Below are 22,334 nucleotides of genomic sequence, written 5' to 3'. Positions count from 1 at the left end.
TTAAGCTTGAAGGAATAGTTCCACAGCTATTTCTTCTGGATATAGAGTTGAGAACCACTGAGCAAGTCAATAGCAGCCTAAAAACTAATGAGTCACTTGTAATGAGCTTTTAACTAAATTTAAACTCAAAACTCCAAAAGCATTCTATAGGCTTTTTGCCCTACACAAATAGTGAAAACACACATCAAAGATGAGTGTTTCCCGTCAATGGTCATTGGCTTGAGTAAATTATCTCTGAGGCAATAGATAATCCGATAAATGGGAACTTGCTATCTGCCCCACATATCTCAAGATCATTGAAAGACATTAACAAAACCTGTACACTAAAGGCTCTGAAAATTGTAATGTCTTCCTTGATAAGATTCTTTTTTTAAGATTTATTTGAGTGAGAGAGCGGGGGAGGGGCAGAGGGATAGGGAGAATGCCAAGTAGACCCCCCACCCCCACTGAGCACGGAGCCTGAATGCAGGGATTGATCCCATAACCCTGAGATCATGGCCTCAGGGGAAACCCAGAGTCAGGATCATGGCCTCAGGGGAAACCCAGAGTCAGATGCTCAACTGAGAGCCACCCAGGCGCCCCTTCCTTGATAAAATTCTTGTTCCCAGTTTACAATCCAGCCTCAAAGTTCACTTTTTTATTCAAAATATGTTTATCAATCTAGACCAAAAATAATCTAGACACCTCCTGATAAAGCTATTATCTGCATATGATTTAAAGCAAATTACATTGTTCAATCATAATAATTTTCGTGAACTAGAATTCCTAAGAATTATGAGATACACCAAAATTTGAGAACCATTGCTCTAGCTCAGTGCTTCTCAAACTTTAATATGCACATGAATCACATGGGACCATGTTAAAGATTCTGCTTCCACAGGGTCTGGGGTGGGGCTTGAGGGCCTCCTTCTCAACGAAGACCCTAGGTGATCCTGCTCATCGGTGAACTCCACTTTGAGTAGCCAGAATCCAGAGCAGGGCTCCTCCAGTCTGGCTGCACATGAGAAATCAGCTGGGTAGCTGTACAAAGTACGGATGCCACCCTCAGAGATAATGGGTCTGGGATGTGACCTGGGCATTGAGAGCTCACTTTTAAGTTCCCCAAGCGATTTTAATGTGCAGCCAAGTTAGAGAACCTCTAGAGCACAACTCATCATCTCAGCAGTCAGCTAAATTTAAATAGTGGAATTCTCAGCATAACTTAGGTCCTATATATAGCACCCAAGATGGAAACAGGGTTGCTAGCATGATACATATAAACATGCCTAGACTTCAGCCAGCAGATCCACTGCCCTACACAAGCTGTGTCGGGACTTCGGATCTTCAGTTTCTTCCCACATCTAATGAGGATTAGAACCCCCGAGACAGTTGCAAGAACAAAAGGAGAGAATATTTGTGCAAGTGGTTTGGAGAAGACTATTTCCTATCAACAAACATATATACAACCCTCACTTTTTGCACTCAGCTGACACTGCATATTACATATTTCACTTTTCACCACGAAAGCAAGTTGAAACAGATGTAAATGTGCAAGCACCCGCTCAGTTCAATTTCTAACAAAGTGCTTAATGATGCAGTTCCAGGAATGCATTGTGTCATAAGCACAGAACCACCTGTAACGAGTGAAGGATTAGTAAAGGATTACCAGCCTCAGGGAAAAGACAAAGGACTGTCATTTCCCGGGGTTGTCAGCACTGCTTTTTGTCATTAACTTCAGATACACTTAATGAAAACAGGGAAGTAGATTCACAGTTGCAAGTTATCAGCTCCTAAAGAGCTTTGCAGAGGGACTGAGGGAAAGAGGGATTTTAATACCAATAATTAAAAAAAAAAAAAAAAAAAGAGCCAGAGGCACAGGAAGGAGTGGCATGGAGTATTTTAATTTGGAAGGCAAAAAGGTTACACTTAATGGGAAGCAGAGGTCATGGTAATAAATGCTCATTACAAAGCTGCTCTAACACAGAAGCAAGGGAGCTTCTCTGGGCTCTCCACCTACATTCCAAATCAGAATCGGTAACTATAAATCTGAAGAAAATCCACGTGTCCAAGTTGCCATCTCAAAGCTCTCAAGCAGAGGAAATCAAAAAGCGAACCTAAAAGAAAGAAGCAGAAAGGTAAGAGAGACATTCAAGGTTTTTAAAAATGTCTTAAACGATACTACAAGACAGGGCCCCAAATCCTTCAATCTAAATTCTGAACCCACAAAGATAATTATGGGGTTCCCAAATTCCAAACAGTATTTAAGCCAGCTAGAACAACCAGATTAAAGCAAATATTTTTCACAGAACATTTTATAAAGGTATCCATAAAAATGAATGTTCCAATCTGAATCCCAAGCACACCAAGGCAAAACTTACTAGGAATTGCAGGCGTGGGTTCTAACTCCAGCTCTGCAGTTAATAAGGTGCACGACTGGGGCGCCTGGGTGGCTCAGTGGTTAAGCATCTGCCTTCGGCTCAGTTCATGATCCCGGGGTCCTGGGATCGGGCTCCCTGCTCAGCGGGAAGCCTGCTTCTCCCTCTCCCACCCCCTCTGCTTGTGTTCCCTCTCTCGCTGTGTCTCTCTGTGTCAAATAAATAAATAAAATCTTCAAACAAAATAAATCAATAAGGTGCACGACTTTATACAAGTCACTCTGACCTCTCTAGCTCACAAACTCTTGGGAGGTGAGGGGGCTGCAACTTAGCCTAAAGGGCTTTTCTGGATGGAGAAAGCATACAAAGCATTAAATTTCAGTTGGAGAATAGGGGGTAAAAGGAAGAATTCAAGAGAGAAAAAGTAGAGAAAAATTCCCAATCTCAGATTTAACCAAGGACCAAAATAGAAGAAATAATTTCATTTTAATTGAACAATAGGTTATTTTTGGCAAGAAGGTGGAGGATAACTCTAGGAGAAGCAGCCACGTTGCTGCAGGCTGCACAAGATTGCGATCTGTACACTGTGAGACAGAGCCCTCCCCAGCAAACTCAGACTTCCTTTCCAGTCCCTCCACGAGAGCGGCCCGCCTAGTGCCCGGCAAGATGGGTGCGGCCAGAAAGTGACCCTTAGCCTTAGGGGCTCCAATATTTCTGGCCATCAGCAGCCATTTTTCCTGCACTGTGCCATTAAAATACTGCAATCTTCTCTGGGTGTCATGACTTGAAAAAGATGGGAAAACACTACCTTTCAGAAGAGCTGGGCTACCCTGGCAGGTTATAAGGCACCACACCTTATCTGTGTACTGGTTCTGGTGACCTGCAGATTCTAGCATCAGAGCTTAAAGGAAAGATCTTATTAGACTTCTAGCCAGAGTGCTTTTATTTCACTAACAATGGTACTTAGAGAAATGATATAAAACTGTAGAAACATTCCTACATCAGAATTGTGAGAAAAAGAAAGAGCAAAAAACAGGGAACAAAAAGCATTCGCAGGCCAACCAAGAACAAACAGGCCTATTAAAACTCACCTATTCACTCCATCAAATTTTTTTTAAGATTGTGGTTTTTTTTTTTTTTAAATAAGTAATCTCTACACCCAACATGGGGCTCAAACTCACAACCCAGAGATCAAGAGTTGCATACTCCATGGACTGAGCCAGCCAGGTGCCCTACTCCATCAAATTTCTTAAAGCAAACTCTCTGGCTACAGACTATGAGCTATGAATGCATCAGTTCTAATGGCCAAGGTGAGAGCAGACTAGAGCATAGGGCCATTTCAGTGAGGAGCCTTGACACAGAATTATAAAAGAAATCCTAGTTTAGTACAAAAGTCAAGTTCTGAGCTTCTCTGGTATTAAAACAGTTAAACAAATCCAAGATACTGCGGCTGGTCCATTTAGAAGGCAAAAATGACTCATGAGATTAAATCTCTTTGATAATGGTTTTCAGAAAATTCTACTTAACAAAGATGTGCTCCCTTCTTTTAAGACAAAAGTACATTTACCAGATACTATTCTAAAAGCAGAGGATCTAGGATTCTTTGAAATGTTAACTCAACAAAACTGGACTATGCAACAGCTCAGAAGAATGCTTCAACTGCTAACCAGGGAATAAAGGTTTCAGGAAACTAATAAAACTGCTTCCCATGAGATCGAGACATGCAAAATGGAAGAACCTACTGAGAAAAGTTCACATGACTTCGTCAGTCTATTTCACCCATGCAGAAAAGACCGTGCCATCTGATCAGTCTGTTCTCATCATCTTAAAAGAAAGCCAGGCACAACACAAAGTTAAAAATAATTATTCTCTGTATAGATACAAAAGATAATGCCAGACAGGGTCATTTCTATTTGGGATCTGTATTCTCCAGCAATGTCTCTATTCAGACACCAGCACTGGGCAGATACACTCAAATACTGATTTTCCTTCAAACCCATTTCATCCTGGATATCCTGGTCACCCAATTAATGATGGAATTAGAGAAAATGTGGTCAAGACCATTCTGCAGAAATTCTAGGTTCCGAGCTCAATCTGAATCACAATTTCAGAAGGCACAAATCATGTGTTTCTAAAGACGGCAGGAGCTTTGCAGATCAACTGGTCTGATCCTCTCTTTTTATAGATGAGGAAGCGATAACCTGATAGTTTAACAGATCTGTCCAGGGCTGTGTTAACACTGAAGCCACCAGCCATACGTGGCTATTTAAACTTAGTTAAAATTAAATAAAATTAAAAATGCAGTGCCTCAGTTGGTAGAGTATTTGACTTTTTTTTTTTTGAGCACGCAACTCTTGATCTCAGGGTTGTAAATTCGAGCCCCACGCTGAATGTAGAGATTACTTAAAAATAAAATCTTTTTATAAACAAAAAAAACAAAACCACGTGACTAGTAGCTACCATACTGGATGGCGCAGACTTAGAACACTTCCACATTGCAGAGTTCTACTGGAGAGCACTGAGCCTAACATCATCCTCTCTGGATAAAGTCAGATCTCCTGATCTGCATTCTCTTGCATGTCTTCTGAACCCAAGATGACCGACTTTGCAGACACATCTTTTTTTTTTAATTTATGAATGTATGTATGTATGTATGTATGTAATCTCTATACCCAATGTGGGGCTCGAACTCATGACCCTGAGATCAAGAGCTGCACACTCTTCCAACAGAGTCAGCCAGGCGCCCCACAGAAACATTTTAGATAGCCTGCCTTCATCTTTTCTTATCATCTCTCCTAAGTTTTTCCCACTGAGAAAAGATAAGTTTAATATTTTTAATGAAAACCTTTTAACAAGAAGATGTAGATATTCATCATCCAAAAGTCTCTGAATGTAATAAAGGAGAAGGAATATAAAAGTTTAGAGTCAAAATGTCTGTTATCAAGTTCCCACTCGGTCACTTATTAGCTCTAAAGCCTGGACAAGTTAATCTAAATTTTACTAGGGTTGAGAAGCCTGGCTGGCTCAGTCGGTGAAGCATGGGACTCTTGACCCTGGGGTCATGAGCTCGAGCCTCACATTGGATATAGATTTTACTTTTACTTTTTAAAAATGTAAATTTCAGGGGCGCCTAGGTGGCTCAGTGGGTTAAGCATCTGCCTTCAGCTCAGGTCATGATCCCAGAGTCCTGGGATCGAGCCCCACATTGGGCTCCCTGCTCAGCAGGGAGCCTGCTTCTCCCTCTCCCACTCCCGCTCCCCCTGCTTGTCCACTCTCTGTCAAATAAACAAACAAAACCTTTAAACAAATAAATGTAAATTTCACCAAGGTTTTGTGGGGCTTTTTTTTAAGACTTATTTATTTATTTGAGAGAGAGAGCACGCAAGCAAGGCAGGGAAGGGCAGGAGGAAAGGGGGAGAGAGAAGCTTTAACCTACTCCACACTGAGCATGGAACCCAATGCGGGGCTCAGTCCCACAACCCTGAGATCAGGACCTGAGCCAAAACCAAGAGTTGACACTTAACCAACTGCACCACCCAGGCACCCCTTCACCAAGGGTTAATCACCTCATGTGTAAAATGGGAATACTACTATTCAACTACCTCCATCATAGGGTGGACCATGAGGATCACATGGGTTAACGTTTCTAAGAGTGTATGTAAGTCTCACAAGCCTAATAATGTGATAAGTATAAAACATTTTATAAATGTTATCTAATTTTGTAAAAGGTCTTACACATTGTGCATTTTGTTACATACAGCCACACTAACTTTCCACCTCCTGTGAATGGATGATGGAAATCTGGTAATATGGATAAAAAGCAACAACTGATGAAAAAAAAAAAAACCAAGTTCAACTGATGATCCACACAAATGGCACGAATCACCTGACATACAATGAGAACTATCATGAATTCTAATAATCACAGGCTGTAGCAGCTGTAAGAGACTGATGAATATCCAGGCCAATTCCCTCACTGTGCAGACAGGGAAACTGGGCCTCAGAAACAAGCTTATGTGTCCAATCAACTAGTTAACAGAGCAAAATCTACAATGCAGGTCTTCCAATTTCTAGTCTCATGCTTACGCCCCACCCTACAGCCCTTCCTACGAATTTTTTCCTTGGCTTCCTTCTTCCACAGCATTTCCCATGTCTTAGCATCCATATAACTACTGATTTAGCTATTTTTATAGCACTTTCTTAGAGTTGAAATTATTTATTCATACACTCATTCAACAAACATGCACAGTGACTGTTAGCCCTGTGCTAAGCCTTCAGGAAATTCAAGAGTTCAGTGGGAGAGACAGGAAAGCGAATGAACAGTTTCATAACTCTTGGTTAAGGGCAGCATTAGTGATGTACACAGGGGGCCCCAGAAGAGAATCCTATACGACTTGGGGGCAGGGATGACACGGAGAAGGAATCATCCAAGCTGCAAGGACAGAGACAGAACGCAAGGAATTAGGGCAGTAATGAACTTCATAAACACAATACTTAATTATTTTTTTTATGGGTAGCTTTAAACAGACCAAATACAAAATAGAGCTCAATCACTAATTAGTCATTAATTAGTGGCTTTTTAGTAAATAAAATAAGCAGATTCAGGGTTTTAAGAATAATGGCTAAAGAATTCATCTCCTCCAACTGGAGAAAAAGGGGGTTGGGAAAAAAAAGATCATACTATGTGCTTAGCTCAAAATACGTTCCTCAAATTTAAAATAGTTCCCTTTCTGGGAACTTACTTGGTGGCTAGATCTAATTCAATATAAGATGAAATGTCAAAGAGAAAGTGGAATAAGAACTAAACAGCTCCCCCCAAACAAAAAATTAAAGATTATTACCAGTGGAAGTCATGATGGGAGCAAAAACGGGCCTAGAATGAACTAAAAAAAGGAGCTCTCGAACTGACAAGGTAAGAAAAAGAAACAAAGGGAAAATCTGTGGGTCTCCATGCACTTGAGGTCTTCCCTGGGTAACAAAATCCCTAAACCACTTTAGGATTGCATGACCTTTTGTGCCTTAACTCCACACTGCTCACCTCTGGTCAGAATGTAAAGCAACCCCCACCCAGCATCTAAGCCCACTTGGACCTCTGCTGCCCTCATGTGACTAGAAATAAACTAGATTTTATCACAAAGCTATCGGTGGTTTCCCCCCCACAACTCAACTTTTCTTTTGCTTCATAGTACATTCTCAGCATTTGAAACGTACAACCCCACTAGGTGGCAGCAGAGCCTAAAGAATAATATTTAGATTCCCTTCCAGAGGTAATTTTCTAGGACACTACACACTAGTACCCCCGTATTCCTAGTTAAAGTTACTGCAGTCTATCACAGGAGAAGCAGATGACCCACCTTCTGACATACTGTCAGGTAAACGTAGCCAAATGCTAGGTCACAGCGCCTACATCATTCCCCTCGTTTTATCTCATCATGTAGGCATTTTCTCATCTCACATCATCACAAGACGGGTGAACACAGGACAGTAAGAGATTCTGATCACACATTCACAAAACTTTAATTCCAGTATATTATTACAATTATTCTATTTTGTTAGTAGTAACTGTTATTAATCTCTTCCTGTGCCTGACAAACTGAACTTTATCATAGGTATATATATATATAAGAAAAACACTAGTATATGTAGGGTTCAGTACTACATCCACTGGGGGTCTTGGAATGTTTCCTCCACAGATAAGAGGGGACTATTGTACTTTACTGATAAATTCGAAAAGTCAACAGCAATTATTTGTAAATAGCACTGCCCGTCAGAGTTCTGTTCGGCCCAGTCCTGTCAGTCCCCTTGTTCCAACCAGGATTAAATACTATGAATTTTTAAAGATCTGTGGCCTCCATTATAAAAACAAAGCAACACTAACAAAATTTTAACACAAGCATTTGAGCATTTGGCAAACAACCTCCCTCTAGGCTGAGCTTATTTCCAAGCTCAGGCTTGTCCCTTTCTGCCTGGTTCACTTTCCCTCAGATCCAGCGACCATGTATGTCATCAGGAATTTTCCTTCCCAAACCGTGACCCAATGTAGCTATGTCCCTCTTCTCTTCACTTCCCTTCAAAACCCCTTAGATAAGCTGACAATTTTTTTAAAAACTTTCACAAAGAGACATGAAGAAACAACACAGGAAATATTTAGATACTATGTAAATTTTAATATATTCAAATCTACTGAACTTCCGCATCAGACATTCATTCAAAGCAGATTTACAGCCACCTAAGTGACAGACACTGATCAACAACTCCGAAGCTCACGAGGAGCATTTTTTACTTTTGCATTTTCATTTTTATGATAATCTAAAAAAAATACCATGAGTGGGACACCTGGCTGGCTCAGTCGGTAGAACATACAACTCCTGATCCCAGGGTCATGAGTCCGAGCCCCATGTTGGGTGTGGAGACGGCTTAAAAATAAAGTAATCTCAAAGTAAGTATCATTTAAAAAATAAAAACAAAAATAAAAAAATAAATATGAGTTGATTCTTGGCCCCTGGGACAGCCACCTATATAAACCAGTGCTGCCAACTGAGTGCTTGCAACCATAGGATGTGTTTTCAAAGACCACAAAGGCTGAAGGTTGGAAAAAGCTATGTTAACAGACCTAGGTTTTACATTAGTCCTGGCTGAAAGAAACTGTCATGAAGCTCAGGTCTTATAGCAGAAGGAAGGAAAGGGACTAGAGAGGGATTCAAAGGGAACTTTAGCTCAATCTACAATGTCTAATCTGCTCAAAATCTTTTAAGATTTACTTATTTGAGGGAGAGAGAGAGAAAGTGCAAGCAGGAGCAAGGAGGAGGGGCAACGGGAAAGGGAGAAGCAGACTTCCCGCTGAGCGGGGAGCCTGAGGCAGGGCTTGATCCCAGGACCCTGAGCTTAACCAACTGAGCCACCCAGGAGCCCCTAATCTGTTCAAAATCTTAATTCCTCCTAGCGGTTGGTTACATTATTCTCTGTACTTTTCCGTATTTTTTAAACTATCATAGTAAGAGCAAAGAAGGAAAATGATAAGGGGAGAACAGTAATAACTAACTTTTTAAACACATTTCTTTAACACTGCAACTGTCAACTACTTTATAGTAAACGAACTTAAGAAAAATAGGGTATAAAAAAATTTTTCTGAAGTCAGACTGGATTTCTTACCTATAAATGGAATTAGCAAACCTATCCTCATGAGGTTATTTTGAAAATAAAGACACAGAACAAGAAGCATTTAAAGCCTGACCCATGGTGAGCTCTATCTGTTAATTTATTTACTTCTCCTTGAATAAATTTATCTTTTTAACTCAATGCCATTTTCTTTTGATCTGCCTTTTTCAGAGTAGCTGCTGGTTTTAAATGTCATCCCCCAATTCATGTAAGAGGAGTACATTATAGATGTTTATTCTTTTTACACCCAGCCCTCAATATACTTGGCAGATATGGAGAATGTTCAATCTGTTTTGTTCTACCTTCTGAGTTGGTATAAATATTGAGAACTCACTTGGAAACGATTTTAAAAGTGTTTTGGCATACTATACATAGAGCTGAGTTAGAGGCACACAAGAAGGGCAAATTGATGTACGTTTAAAAAATATTAAAGGCAGGACAGTATAACTTATGTCAAATGAAAGATCTCTGTGAAAAACCTTTTGGGCAGTGTCCCAGAGAGGAGGATTTTTCAATGAGCACATGGTCTATAGAATGATTTAACACTGTACTCGGTCATTGGAGGATTTTGCCGTACCTTGGGCCCATAATTCCCAAATGAACAGGTGGCCATAAGATGTTAATATGGTCTGCAGTATGCAGTTCCTGCTGAGCCTGCTTTTTTGTCTCTGTTTTTGTCATAATTTTGAAATACTAAGCAGCAGAGTCCTCCTCCAATCACGACAGCCCTAGGAAATCATTTTCCATGATTTGGTATCTCCCTGAGCCTACAGAACATCCTTGAATTGTTTGCTCTGTTCCCTTCCTAAGCATACACATGACTCATCTAGAAAAAATAATTTTAGTAATCTAAAGTAAGGCAGTCAGAAGACTTAGGACCTTTCCAGCAAGGTTAATATCAGAGAGCCCATGAGTGACTCATGAGGTTTGCCAAGTGAAGGACAATGTTAGTGGTTTGGTTTTCTAGCTTTGGTCAAGGAGTTATTATTCTCAGACACTTTGTCTGCTGCCTCCACTCCCAAATGGCAAATAGCTCCCTTCTCTGGACTCCCACAGCACTGTGTTCGGATCTTTGGTGTGGCTTTAACTGTGAATTTTTTTTTTAATTATTTATTTATTTGACAGAGACAGAGATAGTGAGAGTAGGAACACAAACAGAGGGAGTGGGAGAGGGAGAAGCAGGCTTCCCACCAAGCAGGGAGCCTGATGTGGGACTCGATCCCAGGACCCTGGGCTCATGACCTGAGCCAAAGGCAGACGCTTAACGACTGAGCCACTCAGGCACCCCATAACTGTGCTAAATTTTAACTGCTGTGTTTATACGCCTTCTCTCCTACTTTCCCGGTAACAAGGCACTGACTGGCACAAAGAAGGTGTGGTAAGGGGAGGGACAGGGGACAACTCAAGTCCTGACCAGGTGTCCAAAGAGCTAAATTGTATATAACTCAGCTCTATGTATAGTGTGCCAAAACACTTTTAAAATAGTTTCCAAGTGAGTTCTCAATATTTATACAAACTCAGAAGGTAGAAAGAGGGACACCGGGGTGGCTCAGTCGGTTAAGCGTCTGCTTTCAGCTCAGGTCATGATCCCAGTGCCCTGGGATCAAGCCCCATATTGGGTTCCCTGAACAGTGGGCAGCCTGCTTCTCCCTCTCCCTCTGCTGCTCCCCCTGCTTGTGCTCTCCCTGTCAAATAAATAAATTTTTAAAAATTAAAGAATAGTAGAAAGAAGTACTTCTCAAACTTTTTCACTGAAATAAACCACAGAACTTACCACTACCAAAAATGAAACCTTACCTGAATTAACAGAACTGTTTTTGAGGCTATTATCAATAATGGAAAGAATTCACAGAACATTGTCAGTTAACAGATTCATTTATGCCAAAACTGATGTACAGCCCTTGTCACATTATTGCATACACTTTGTACATGGTTGCTAATTCATGCATTATATTGCTGATTAGTAAAAAATGATAGATTTCTAAGTAGTGACAGAAAGAGGTCCATTCTGGGAAATTCTTCCCCCAAAAAAGATAACGTTTCCTAAGTTCTTTTTTTGTCTGCCACCCAACAGCAACAACACTAAATTTTGTAGTGGAAAGGCACAGAAAAGAGCCCATTCATTCATCAGGAAGCTAGGTGGGCTACTGGAAGAGCACTAGGCCAAGAGCACCACTGGCTAAGGCACTACTTTGAAACCTCTTAGCTGTGTGGCCACGGAAGGCCCCCTTTTTCTCATATACAAAATAACAGCATCGACATACAGTTTGGAAAACACTCATGTACTTCTTAGAGATTTAGGATTCTGCCTGGAAGGGAGGGATACAGGGAAGGGCATATCACCCCTGAAAGAAAGACCAAGCAGAGAGGGCTTCTCAACTCTGTCAATCAGAACAATTCTGGCACCATTGCCGTTTTACACACTGAGATTCTACGTAAGTTTATTTAGAAAATAAGGAGCTCTACTGTGAATAAAGGGAAAATGGCAAATGAACCAAATGACATCTCATCCTAGATTTTAAAGTCTTCTCCCAAGCTAATCCAATATCTTCATTTATTTCCACTTCAGCACACAAATTATTAGTAAGTGGCCATAGTCATTCATTCAGCATATACTGGATGCCTACCAGGTATAAGCACTAGACTAGGTACCAGGGGGGACAATGGCCCCGCATTTAAAGTTATCTGAGATCAAAATCAGAAAAAAAAATTACAGAGCAAATCTACAGGCAGAAGCTACAATTTACGTCTCTCCCAAGACCTTAGTTGTTTTCATGGAGTTATTGATGTAGATATTAATGTATTAGCTACAGGCAAACTTATTTTGTTATCTTAATGATCTGCAAAACAGTGAAAAGGGAAGGCAATGACCAAGAAAGGCAGCACTGATGAATCATGATGATATTAATGCATACTTTGCATTCTTATAGAAAATTCTTCCAAGTGTCTTATCAGCAATATGGGAACCTTGGTAACCATAATCAAAACCAGCCACACTCAATTTCTATTCCCAAAATCAACATTACGGGACAAGGGATATGATCAGTACTTACATTCTTCTAGTCTCCTACTCCCCAATTAAATAAATGGGAATAATTCAGCCAACGAAGTTCATTACAACAAGGTGCAGGATGGTGCTGGCAAAGAGAAAATCAGCAAAGGCTCGCTCTGGGGAGATGCCTTGGAAATCCGCTTTGTTCTGTGGGTTGATCTGTATCCTGAGGCAAACTGCACAAGAAGCAAAAGATGAAAACGATTATCTAGAAATATAAAACAAGTATGACCGCTAATGAACACACCCATACCCTATGTCCCAATAATTCTAACAGAAATGATACATAAGTGCATCCAAAGGAATGATACCCATGATAGCCCCAAACTAGAAACACTCTAAATGTCTCGCAACAGTAAAATGGGTAAATTATGGCATATGCACACAATAAAATACCATTTAGCAGTAAAAACGAACTTCACAATATGGATGCATTCCACAAATACCAATGTTAAGCAACACAACTCAGACACAAAAAAGACATGCTGTATGATTCCATATATATAAAGCTTAACACGAGGCCAACCAATCTATGGTAATACAGGCCAGGATAGTGGTTTTTATCTTTCACAGGAGGAGGAATGACTAGGGAAGTACAAGGAGGAGGTCTCTAGGGTGCTGGGAACGTTCTGTAGCTTGCTCTGTGTGCTGGCTAGATGGGCAAATTTAGGAATTCATGATTATACACTTATGTTTTACGCTCTTGTTAAAGTTAAAAGAAAAAAATATGACTTCTCAGGCTAAAAACCAAAAGCTTACTCAGAAAAAGATACATATAACCAAAATATCTTCAGAACTCTCTCATCTCCCGATTTAAGTTTATAATTATACCTCAACTGGGATGCAGGTGAGGCAGTAACAAAGTAACAAAGCTGGGCTGAATGACACAATGTTGTAAAACTGTGAATTATTTTCTAATAAAATGTGTATAATATTGGAAAGCACACAGTACAAATATAAGATGCTAATCTATGAGGACCTCATAATTATAAGCTGTGATCTTAAAGTTCTAGCAGCTGCTCCTCTCAAAAAATGCAAGAGACCTAAACTATATAACCTTGACAAAGAACTTTCTCCTGCCACATTCTACATCCTTGAAGATGCCAACCTGATACATTAGCCACGGTCACCACCTGACATGAAAAGGAAGCTCCAAGAGTACACTTTCCCAAAATATCTTTATGCCTGTGTTAAATAATTACGCTACTTAAGAAAACCCAAATTCGCTTCAGGCTAGCATCCATTCCATCACAATCAAGAAAGAAAACTGAACTGACATCTAACCCAAAGATCAGAAAACTACCAGACTAGCTCTCCAGAGGCCATTACCACGGCAACAGTTTTCATTATGTCTAAGCATGTAAACACTGTGGAAACACCACTGATCTTTTCAAGCACCTGGATCCTTCAAAATATGAAGGACATTGATTGAAGCAAGGACAACCAATTAAAATCCTGCTGTGGAGAGGACAGACTGGTTCATCCATTTGGGAGAGCTGGCAATATCCATTAATATTTAAAATGTTTTTACTTTTTGAATAAGGAATTCATCTCACAGAACAAAGAATTTCTAACAGCATGTTCATAAAGTTGAAAAAAAGTGAAGAGAGTCCAAATGTCATCAAGGGGATTATTTCAATAAATTACACTACAGACATGCAATGAAATCCCATGCAATTATTCAAAAAAAAAAAAGAAAGAATTCTCTACATGCTGACAGTAAAAATATCCAAGATATATTAGTGGAAAAAAAGCCAAAAAATTATTCCATTCCATATTTCTCTTAAGAAAAAAATAGGTATCATTATTTTCTCATTTCTTTTAGTTGAAACCTAGGAAAAATTTGGAGAAAGAGACACCAAACTATTAACAGTGGCTATTGAGATGGAGGGTAGAGATAGAGTAGTGTTTCAGGAAATATGAGGGTCAAGAGAAGCTCTCCAGGAGGGTGAATAAGGTAATGAACTGATGTGTATGGTTACTGTGGTCAGTCACCCAGCTTATTTTAATGACAACATAAGAATAAAAGAGTCCTATGGAGATGGAAAAGACCTTCAAGTTATAAAGACCAACACCCATTTTGATTCATAATGCCCAAGAGGAGGTGGGGGTGGGCATACTGGGGGAGGCTGCATGATCACCTGGGAAGTTTTCCAAAGTATACTCATCGCGTCCAGAATCTGACAAGCCTTCCCCAGGTGGAGAATTACAAACCTTCCAGAGCCTGTGTTACTGACAGGGGTGTCCTATCCCTCAGATGCAATGGGATACAAAAATGGCAAAGTCTGTTGAAAAAGCTCCTCCACTTAATGATCCTTCATTCTCTCCCTAAACACTTCCAAAGATGGAAAGAAATTTACTACCTCCTAAGGGAACTTGCTTCATTTAAGCAGTTCTAATTTAATCTATCTCCTTAAATGCTCATTCATCCAGCAAAATATTTACTGAACATCTATTATGTGCCATGCATTGTCCCAGGTGCTGGGAACATGGCACAGAACAAGAGTCTGGCTCCCAAGAAACTTACACTTTAGTAGAGAGAAACATATAAGTAAGCAAATAAACAAGAAAATATCACGTAGTGATATGTGCTATGAAGAAAATAAAAGATAATAAGAGAGTGACTGGGAAGCTATTTTTATTTGGTAGTCGCAGGAGATCTCTCTAAGAGGTGCTACTTAAGACCAAAATTTGAAAGACAGGAGCCAACCATGCAAAGATCTGCGGGTAGAGCATTCCAGGTAGCAAGAACAGTCTTGGCATGTTCTAGGTTTAACAGGTCAGACTAACTAGACTACAGTGATTAAGGGCAAGAGGGAGACAAGGGCCAAATCCTGTTAAGCTTCAGGAAAGAGTCTGGATGTAGTTCTAAGTGCAACAAAGCATTTCAGAGTTTTGAGCAGATGAGTAAAATAATCTGATTTATAATTGTTAAGGTTGCTAGAACTGCAGCAGAGAGTGGTTTATGGAGTTAAAGAGAAAGAGGAACTGCATAGGAGCTGAAGGGTCAGGTAATGGTAGTAAAAATGAACCGAAGAGATACAGGCTATATTTTGGAGAAGACAGGGCTTGCTGATGACATGGATGTGGGAAGTAACAGAAATAAGGGATCAAGGCAACCTCCTAAAGTTTTGGCTTCAACCAACGTACTGACTGGTGAAGAGGCAGATGGCTGGGTGGAAAGGTTCAACTTGGAGTTTCTTTTTTTTTTAAAGGTTTTTTATTTATTTATTTGACAGAGGGAGACACAGCTAGAGAGGCAACACAAGCAGGGGCAGTGGGAGAGGGAGAAGCAGGCTCCCCGCCGAGCAGGGAGCCCAATGGGGGGGCTCAATCCCAGGACACTGGGATCATGACCTGAGCCGAAGGCAGACATTCAACGACTGAGCCACCCAGGCGCCCCTCAACCTGGAGTTTCATATCAGACATCAAGTGAAGTTGTCAAGTGGGCAACTGGATTTACTAATTTGGAATGCAGGGAATGGGTAAGAACTAAAAACATAAATGTGGTAAACTGTAGTTATATAGACATTATTTAAATTCATCTATGGAAAAGAATTAGAGAACACAAGGGGTCTAGCACCATGTCCTCAGACTGAGAAGCACCTAGCACAAACAGTAGGAAGGAAAAACCAATGAGGTGAGAAGGAACAACCAGGAGAGTGTAGTGCTATAAAAGCTTCAAGAAGAAAGTCCTTCACAAAGAAGACAGCAACCAACTATATTAAATGCTAAATGCCACTGTGCATTCAGGCAAGGTGAGGGAAATGGCCATTAGATTTGGCAAGATGGCAAGAGTAGTTTAGCCGGAGTGGTGAAGACAGACCACAAGAGTGGGGTGAGGAATGAATGAAAAGTGAGAAAGCAAAAAGAGCAACTAGACTATTCTTTCATGGCATTCTCTGATGATTGGGAAGAAAGAGAATGGCAGCTGGAGGGGTATCTTAGGCCAAATAAACATTTTTTTATTTGGACAATATTATAGCATGCTCATATGATGGGAATGATCCAGCAGAGAGATATTAATAATGCAGAACGGAAAGATGATCGCAGAGGTTGAGAGTCCCTGAGGGAGCAAGAGAACATCGGCTCTTCTGCCCAAGTGAAGGAGTTGGCATTGGACAGGAAAGGAACACATCAACCATTATCATGGGAAGTAAGTCAAAGAGTAAGGGGGTACCAGTGCAGATGAGCTGCTATGATCCCTCGCTGGGAAGACGAAAGGATTCCTGTCTACCTTTTTAGTAAAAATAAATAAATAAAACAAGATCATCAACTGAGAACAAAGGAAAACAGGAAATATGGAAGAGTTAAGAGAGAAGTTATGATGCATATTTTGGAAAAGCAAACATATGAGGGAAGTATTATAGGACCACTGAGCAAAGCTGAGTGCCCATGTGTATTCCTATTTTCACCAAGACTTCTCCATCACAGCACTATATCCAATTATCTGTCTGTATCTCCCACTAGGTTATAAACTCAGGGACAGCAGAGACCATGTCTGTGTGTCTCACAGCTCATCCTCAGTACCTTGGCAGAGAATCTGGCACATATACTGGATGCCTACCAGGTATAAGCACGACTAGGTACTAGGGGGGACTGCTTAGTATTCACTTACTTATTATAGGTGCAGTCACAATTTAACATATACAGTGTTAAGCAGTAACAATGCAAAGATGAAAAGACAGCCCCTATCCTCAAGGGGCTCACCTTCCAGAAGAAAGACACGCAAACAAATACAGCACAGTATCACTTCCCTCTCTCCCACCCTTCCTCCCTACCTCCTTCTCCCCCACAGACAGGTGAAACAGAAATACAGAAAAAAAGGCCCAAATATGCTGGAAGAGTCAGGGAAGGGTTCCAAAGGGAAGCAGCACTTGAGCTGAGCTGTCTAAGAAGTGAAGGAATTTCCCAGGCAGTCAAGCAAAGGTAAAATAGCTTGAGACATCACAGCATCTTCAGAGAATACCAAGTAACTCAGTAATGCGGGGGTATAAAGTACAGAAGAAGCAGAGGTAAGAGATGAAGCTGGAGATATGGATGGGACCAGAGCATGAAAAAACCTGGTGCCACAAAAAAGATTTTTAACTTTTCACTGGGAACCACAAGACTGGTATTTCCACAGGGAGTGGCATGATCACATTTGCAAGTCACATCAAGCCTGGGAGACTAGTGAGGAAGGTTACAGTGGTCTAGATAAAAGGTACTGAGAGCCTGAGTCACCAACGATGGAGAGCTAGCAACAGCTATGAAAGATTTAGAAACAGGATTCTCAGGCACAAGGTTAGCAAACCTCCAATCTCTTGGAGAGCAATTATGGTAGATAATACTAGGGCCCATAAATCTGACAGATAATGCCCAAAGAAATGCTGGACCCCAGTCCACATGGACCAATAGCTCCCATGAGATAGAAAATACTCTGGATTAGGTGTCCTTGCCTTTCAAATTCACACTGCTTTTGGATTTATAAACTGGAAGAAACAAAACTATTTTTTTTTAAATCCAAAAAGCCTGGGTGGCTCAGTCGATTAAGCATCCAACTCTTTATTTCAGCTCAGATCATGATTTCAGGGTGGTAAGATCAGCCCCACATCTGGCTCCCTGCTCAACAGGGAGTCTGCTCGAGATTCTCTCTCTCTCCCTCTGCCCCTCCCCTCCTCTCAAGCACACTCGCTCTCTCTCAAATAAATAAATCTTTTTTAAAAAATCCAAAACTGTTTCATATAGAGAATAAAATAGACAAAAGTTGTAAAAATGACTTAACTGATTTCAAGATCAAAGACTTATTTAAAAAACAGTCTTCATGTTTTCTACTTATCGCTCCTAAATAGCACTCTGAATGAGCAGAAAGAGGAATTTCACTTAGGCAAAAAAGGAAACTAGAAGGGCTGCCAACACGGGAATGATACCCTAACAAAGGGACAGATGTCCTCAGCTAGAGATATCTAACCATAAGATAAACAGTCAGCTGCTAAGGAAATCTGAAATTTGTCTTTTAAAGCTTACTATACTTTACACTGTTGATCCAAAAAAGAAAAAAAATTTCAATGGCAATTTTCTATCTCTGGCTCCTTCTTAAAACCATGGGTAAGTCTCCCAGCCATAAGGGAGTAGAAGTAAACAGATCATTTCCAGAGACCAAATAACACCAGGCTTTTTTTAAAGTGTGATAGCATTCTATATTGGTTAAAAATATACTGATCAATTTTCAAAGAGCATATGCTTAATTAACACATGCAGAAGGAATGGAAGAAAATAGACTGCCAAAAAGAAATCAGGAAACCAAACTAAACAACTTTTCCCTCCAATTCATCTAGTGTAGGCTAACACAATTCTAAGTCTCTCCCTTACTCAAATTAAAGAAAAAAAAAAAGGTGGGCGGGGTAAGCGCATGGCTGGCTCAGTCAGAAGAGCATGCAACTTTTGGTCTCAGGGTTGTAAGTTCGAGCCCCACGTTGGTGTAGAGATTGCTTAACTAAATAAATAAATAAACTTTTAAAAATAAATAAAATTGAATTTAAAAATAAAATAAAATCCTTAGATGCTTTCCTATTACCTACAGAATAAAATCCTTGGCCTGGCCCTGTCAAAGCTCTAGCATCCAGCACTACCTAAACCTTCATCGTTATCTCCTACAATTCCCATTCTCCAGCTAAACAGGCCTCCTCCCTTCTCTTCCAACAGGAAACCAACCACCGGAAAATGAGAAACCCAGCACAGTAAATAAGGTACAAGGCTTCCCTTCCCAATAATCACAACAAAGGATAAATTCCAAATTTCAAATTTCCCATTAAAACATCTCCTGTTGAGGATCTGGGCTAACAAATGGCACAAAAGTTAGGATCTAGTAAGGGCAATGCTGTCGAAAGAAATGCAAATGATACCTTTTGATGTTAACCATAGATCGTCAGGAATCCTTCCTTTTCCTGAAGCGACTTTCATTTCTCTGGCCCAATTACCTGTTATCTAACAACTCTGGAAATCCCAGTCCCCCATACTGACTCCACTATTATTGTGCCCTTTCACTAGACATTCTCTTCAAAGACTGGGGAGGAGGGGAGTCTGCCAATTCATTTTTAGCTACAACAGCCTCAAAAGCAGGACTTGGCATAAGAAAAAATTATCTGTTCAAAGAAATCTTCTGGTTTTATCACACTAATAATCTACAACTGTAGTCCACACCCACTCTTCAGTAAATCACACTCTTCCATGTAGTCCTGAGGAGGCATTCTTAACCTTAAGAGGCTTATGAAGCCAGGGTGACTTCAGCAAGAAACTTTCTTTTCAATCAACTTAGACCCCACCCCATTCCTACTCTCACAGACCTGGAAGACAAAATCATCAAACAAAAGTCACTAGAGGTTCTCAAAATTCCTTCTGCAGTCTGGATAATAAAATTCTTAGTCACAAACAGTCCGGATTGGGAGGGGGGGTGGAGGGAGCAGTGGAGACGTGGGGGTGCGGGGTAGGAAGTCAGGAATCTGAAACAAAAAGGGTAGCTTATCTGATGTATATGGCGGTGGTAACATTTGAACTCCTGATAGCCAGGATGCTGCCACAGAGAACCGGGTCTTGGTCATCTAGTACAAAACTCAAAGATCATGGGCGCCTGGGTGGCTCAGTTGGTTAAGCGACTGCCTTCGGCTTAGGTCATGATCCTGGAGTCCCGGGATCGAGTCCCGCATCGGGCTCCCTGCTCAGCAGGGGGTCTGCTTCTCCCTCTGCCCTCTTCCCTCTCGTGCTCTTTGTCTCTCATTCTCTCTCTCTCAAATAAATAAATAAAATCTTTAAAAAAAAAAACAAAACTCAAAGATCATATGAAATATCCAGTTAACAGGCTATTAACTCTACAACTCCAGACCAGGCTAGTGCACATGTCATTAAGTCCTTAGGCTTATTTTAAGTTCTGAAAGAGAAGGTAGAGTAACCCTGGTATGAGCCTGAACTAACGTTTGTGTAAAAAGCATTCCATACATCTATAAGCAGAGAAGCACTATAAATGATTCTAAAGCTATATTTTGTCTATGCCCCAACTAGACTGTAAACTCACTGAGGACAAGAAACATAAACATGATGCACCCTCAAAGCCAGTATCTTGTATTAGACTCAAAATACAATTGATGGTCTGACTGATAATAATCACACTGGAAAAAAAAAAAAAGAGTTCTGCCATGTTCTCAAGGTCAGAGAGAAGGCAATACCACTGACTGGACAGGCCCATCTGGTGGCCACCTATAAAGTGGACTGGCTAACTCTGATGGGCCAGGCCTGAACTTAGTATTCACTTGAGTTCCTACTGGACCAGAAAGGTCAGATTTTGGCAAAAAATTATGGACAGTAAGCTCTTGTTAAATATGGCAGTCTACAAGGTATCAAATGCTGGGCTTCGGAATAATACTGCTAAAATAGAGCTATGTGTTGGGGCGCCTGGGTGGCTCAGTCGGTTAAGCGACTGCCTTCGGCTCAGGTCATGATCCTGGAGTCCCTGGATCGAGTCCCGCATCCGGCTCCCTGCTCGGCGGGGGGTCTGCTTCTCCCTCTGACCCTCCTCCCTCTCGTGCTCTCTGTCTCTCATTCTCTCTCTCAAATAAATAAATAAAATCTTAAAAAAATAAAAAATAAAAAAAATAAAATAGAGCTATGTGAATAAAACTTGAGTTCAGGACAATGAAGTAACAGCTTCATCCACAAGAAATTAGTAGGAGGGTTGCCTGGGTTGCTCAGTCAGTTCAGCATCTGCCTTCAGCTCAGGTCATGATCCTAGGGTCCTGGGATCGAACCCACATCCGGCTCAGCAGGGAGCCTGCTTTTCCCTCTCCCTCTGCCTGCCACTCCCCTGCTTGGCTCTCTCTGTGTCAAATAAATAAATAAAATCTTAAAAAAAAAAAGAGAGAGAAAAGAAAGAAGTAAGAGCAGCTAAAAGCCAAAGTCACGTAAAGGCTGATTCAACAAGCAAACCACCTATATATTTCTTACACTGTTCACTGAACCGTTTCACTAGCGGTTAGCAGTGATTAGGCCGAGGTGACAGAGATGCTTCAGAGTTGGGTTTTCCACTTTAAAGGTCTACCAACTTTAAATGTATGTTAAAGCTAAGTGAAAGTTGAAATGGAGTTTTCCTGGACCAATATGAAGTGAAGTGGATCATCAAGTTGAGCAGCATGAAGGGGGTTTCTCCAGAATTCCATCTCCTAGGCGGCTGTTTGGTATTAGACTTGTTGCAACCTTTCTGAGCCTCAATTTCCCCACTCACAAAAGAGGGCAATGCAGGCTCCTCTCATAACTTCACGAGGCGGTGATCTGATATAAAAGACAGTGCTGTGGGAATAAAAGCAGCGCACCAAAGGAAACACATTGTTATATACTGCGATTACGTATAGAATCATTACCCGCTAGGATGAAGCTCCCCACACAAGAGATGAAGCCCGAGAGAAAAGAGTTGAAGGGGAAGGTCCCTACGAGGAGACAATAACCGAATTGCAGCGCCCCGGTCAGCAGTATGTACAGGAGGTACGCGTCAAGCAACTTCAGACGCTGGGGAGTGGAGCTCAAGTACTCTTCCAAGAACCGCGAGATGACCGACACTACCGACGCCGACATGACTACACAATCGGTTCTCCGGCCTGCGATCCCCAAACTCCTGGCGAAATAACGACCACACCGGATATACCCTTGGCGCCTGCGCACCGCTGTAGCCCAGCTCCACCCCCCCGCCCCCATTTGTCCTTTGCGCAGGCGTATACGCAGGCCAGGGCGCGAAACAACTAATG

At 41.1% G+C, this 22,334-nt stretch overlaps 1 protein-coding gene across 1 annotated transcript; it reads right to left on the bottom strand.

Moving 5' to 3' along the window:
* Window positions 1–1,858: 1,858 nt before the first annotated feature.
* Window positions 1,859–22,249, bottom strand: DAD1 (defender against cell death 1). The gene is made up of 3 exons (XM_034993791.1): window positions 21,954–22,249; window positions 12,566–12,740; window positions 1,859–2,093 (listed from the first exon to the last, which is right to left on the bottom strand). The coding sequence occupies exons 1-2, from the start codon at window positions 22,162–22,164 to the stop codon at window positions 12,610–12,612; spliced, it is 342 nt and encodes a 113-aa protein (XP_034849682.1). The 5' UTR covers window positions 22,165–22,249; the 3' UTR covers window positions 1,859–2,093; window positions 12,566–12,609.
* Window positions 22,250–22,334: the final 85 nt, after the last annotated feature.

This window comes from Mirounga leonina, unplaced genomic scaffold, assembly GCF_011800145.1.
Source record: "Mirounga leonina isolate KUSES-001 unplaced genomic scaffold, KU_Mleo_1.0 Mir_91, whole genome shotgun sequence".
Lineage (NCBI taxonomy): Eukaryota > Metazoa > Chordata > Mammalia > Carnivora > Phocidae > Mirounga > Mirounga leonina.
This window is presented reverse-complemented; position numbering and strand designations above follow the sequence as displayed.

What these genes read in the sequence shown, in the direction of transcription:
- DAD1 (XM_034993791.1), bottom strand. Translation starts at nt 22,164, where the DNA reads ATGTCGGCGTCGGTAGTGTCGGTCATCTCGCGGTTCTTGGAAGAGTAC. An exon ending in GGGGAGCTTCATCCTAGCGG is followed by an intron (nt 12,741 to 21,953) that starts GTAATGATTCTA and finishes CTTCTTGTGCAG; the next exon opens with TTTGCCTCAGGATACAGATC.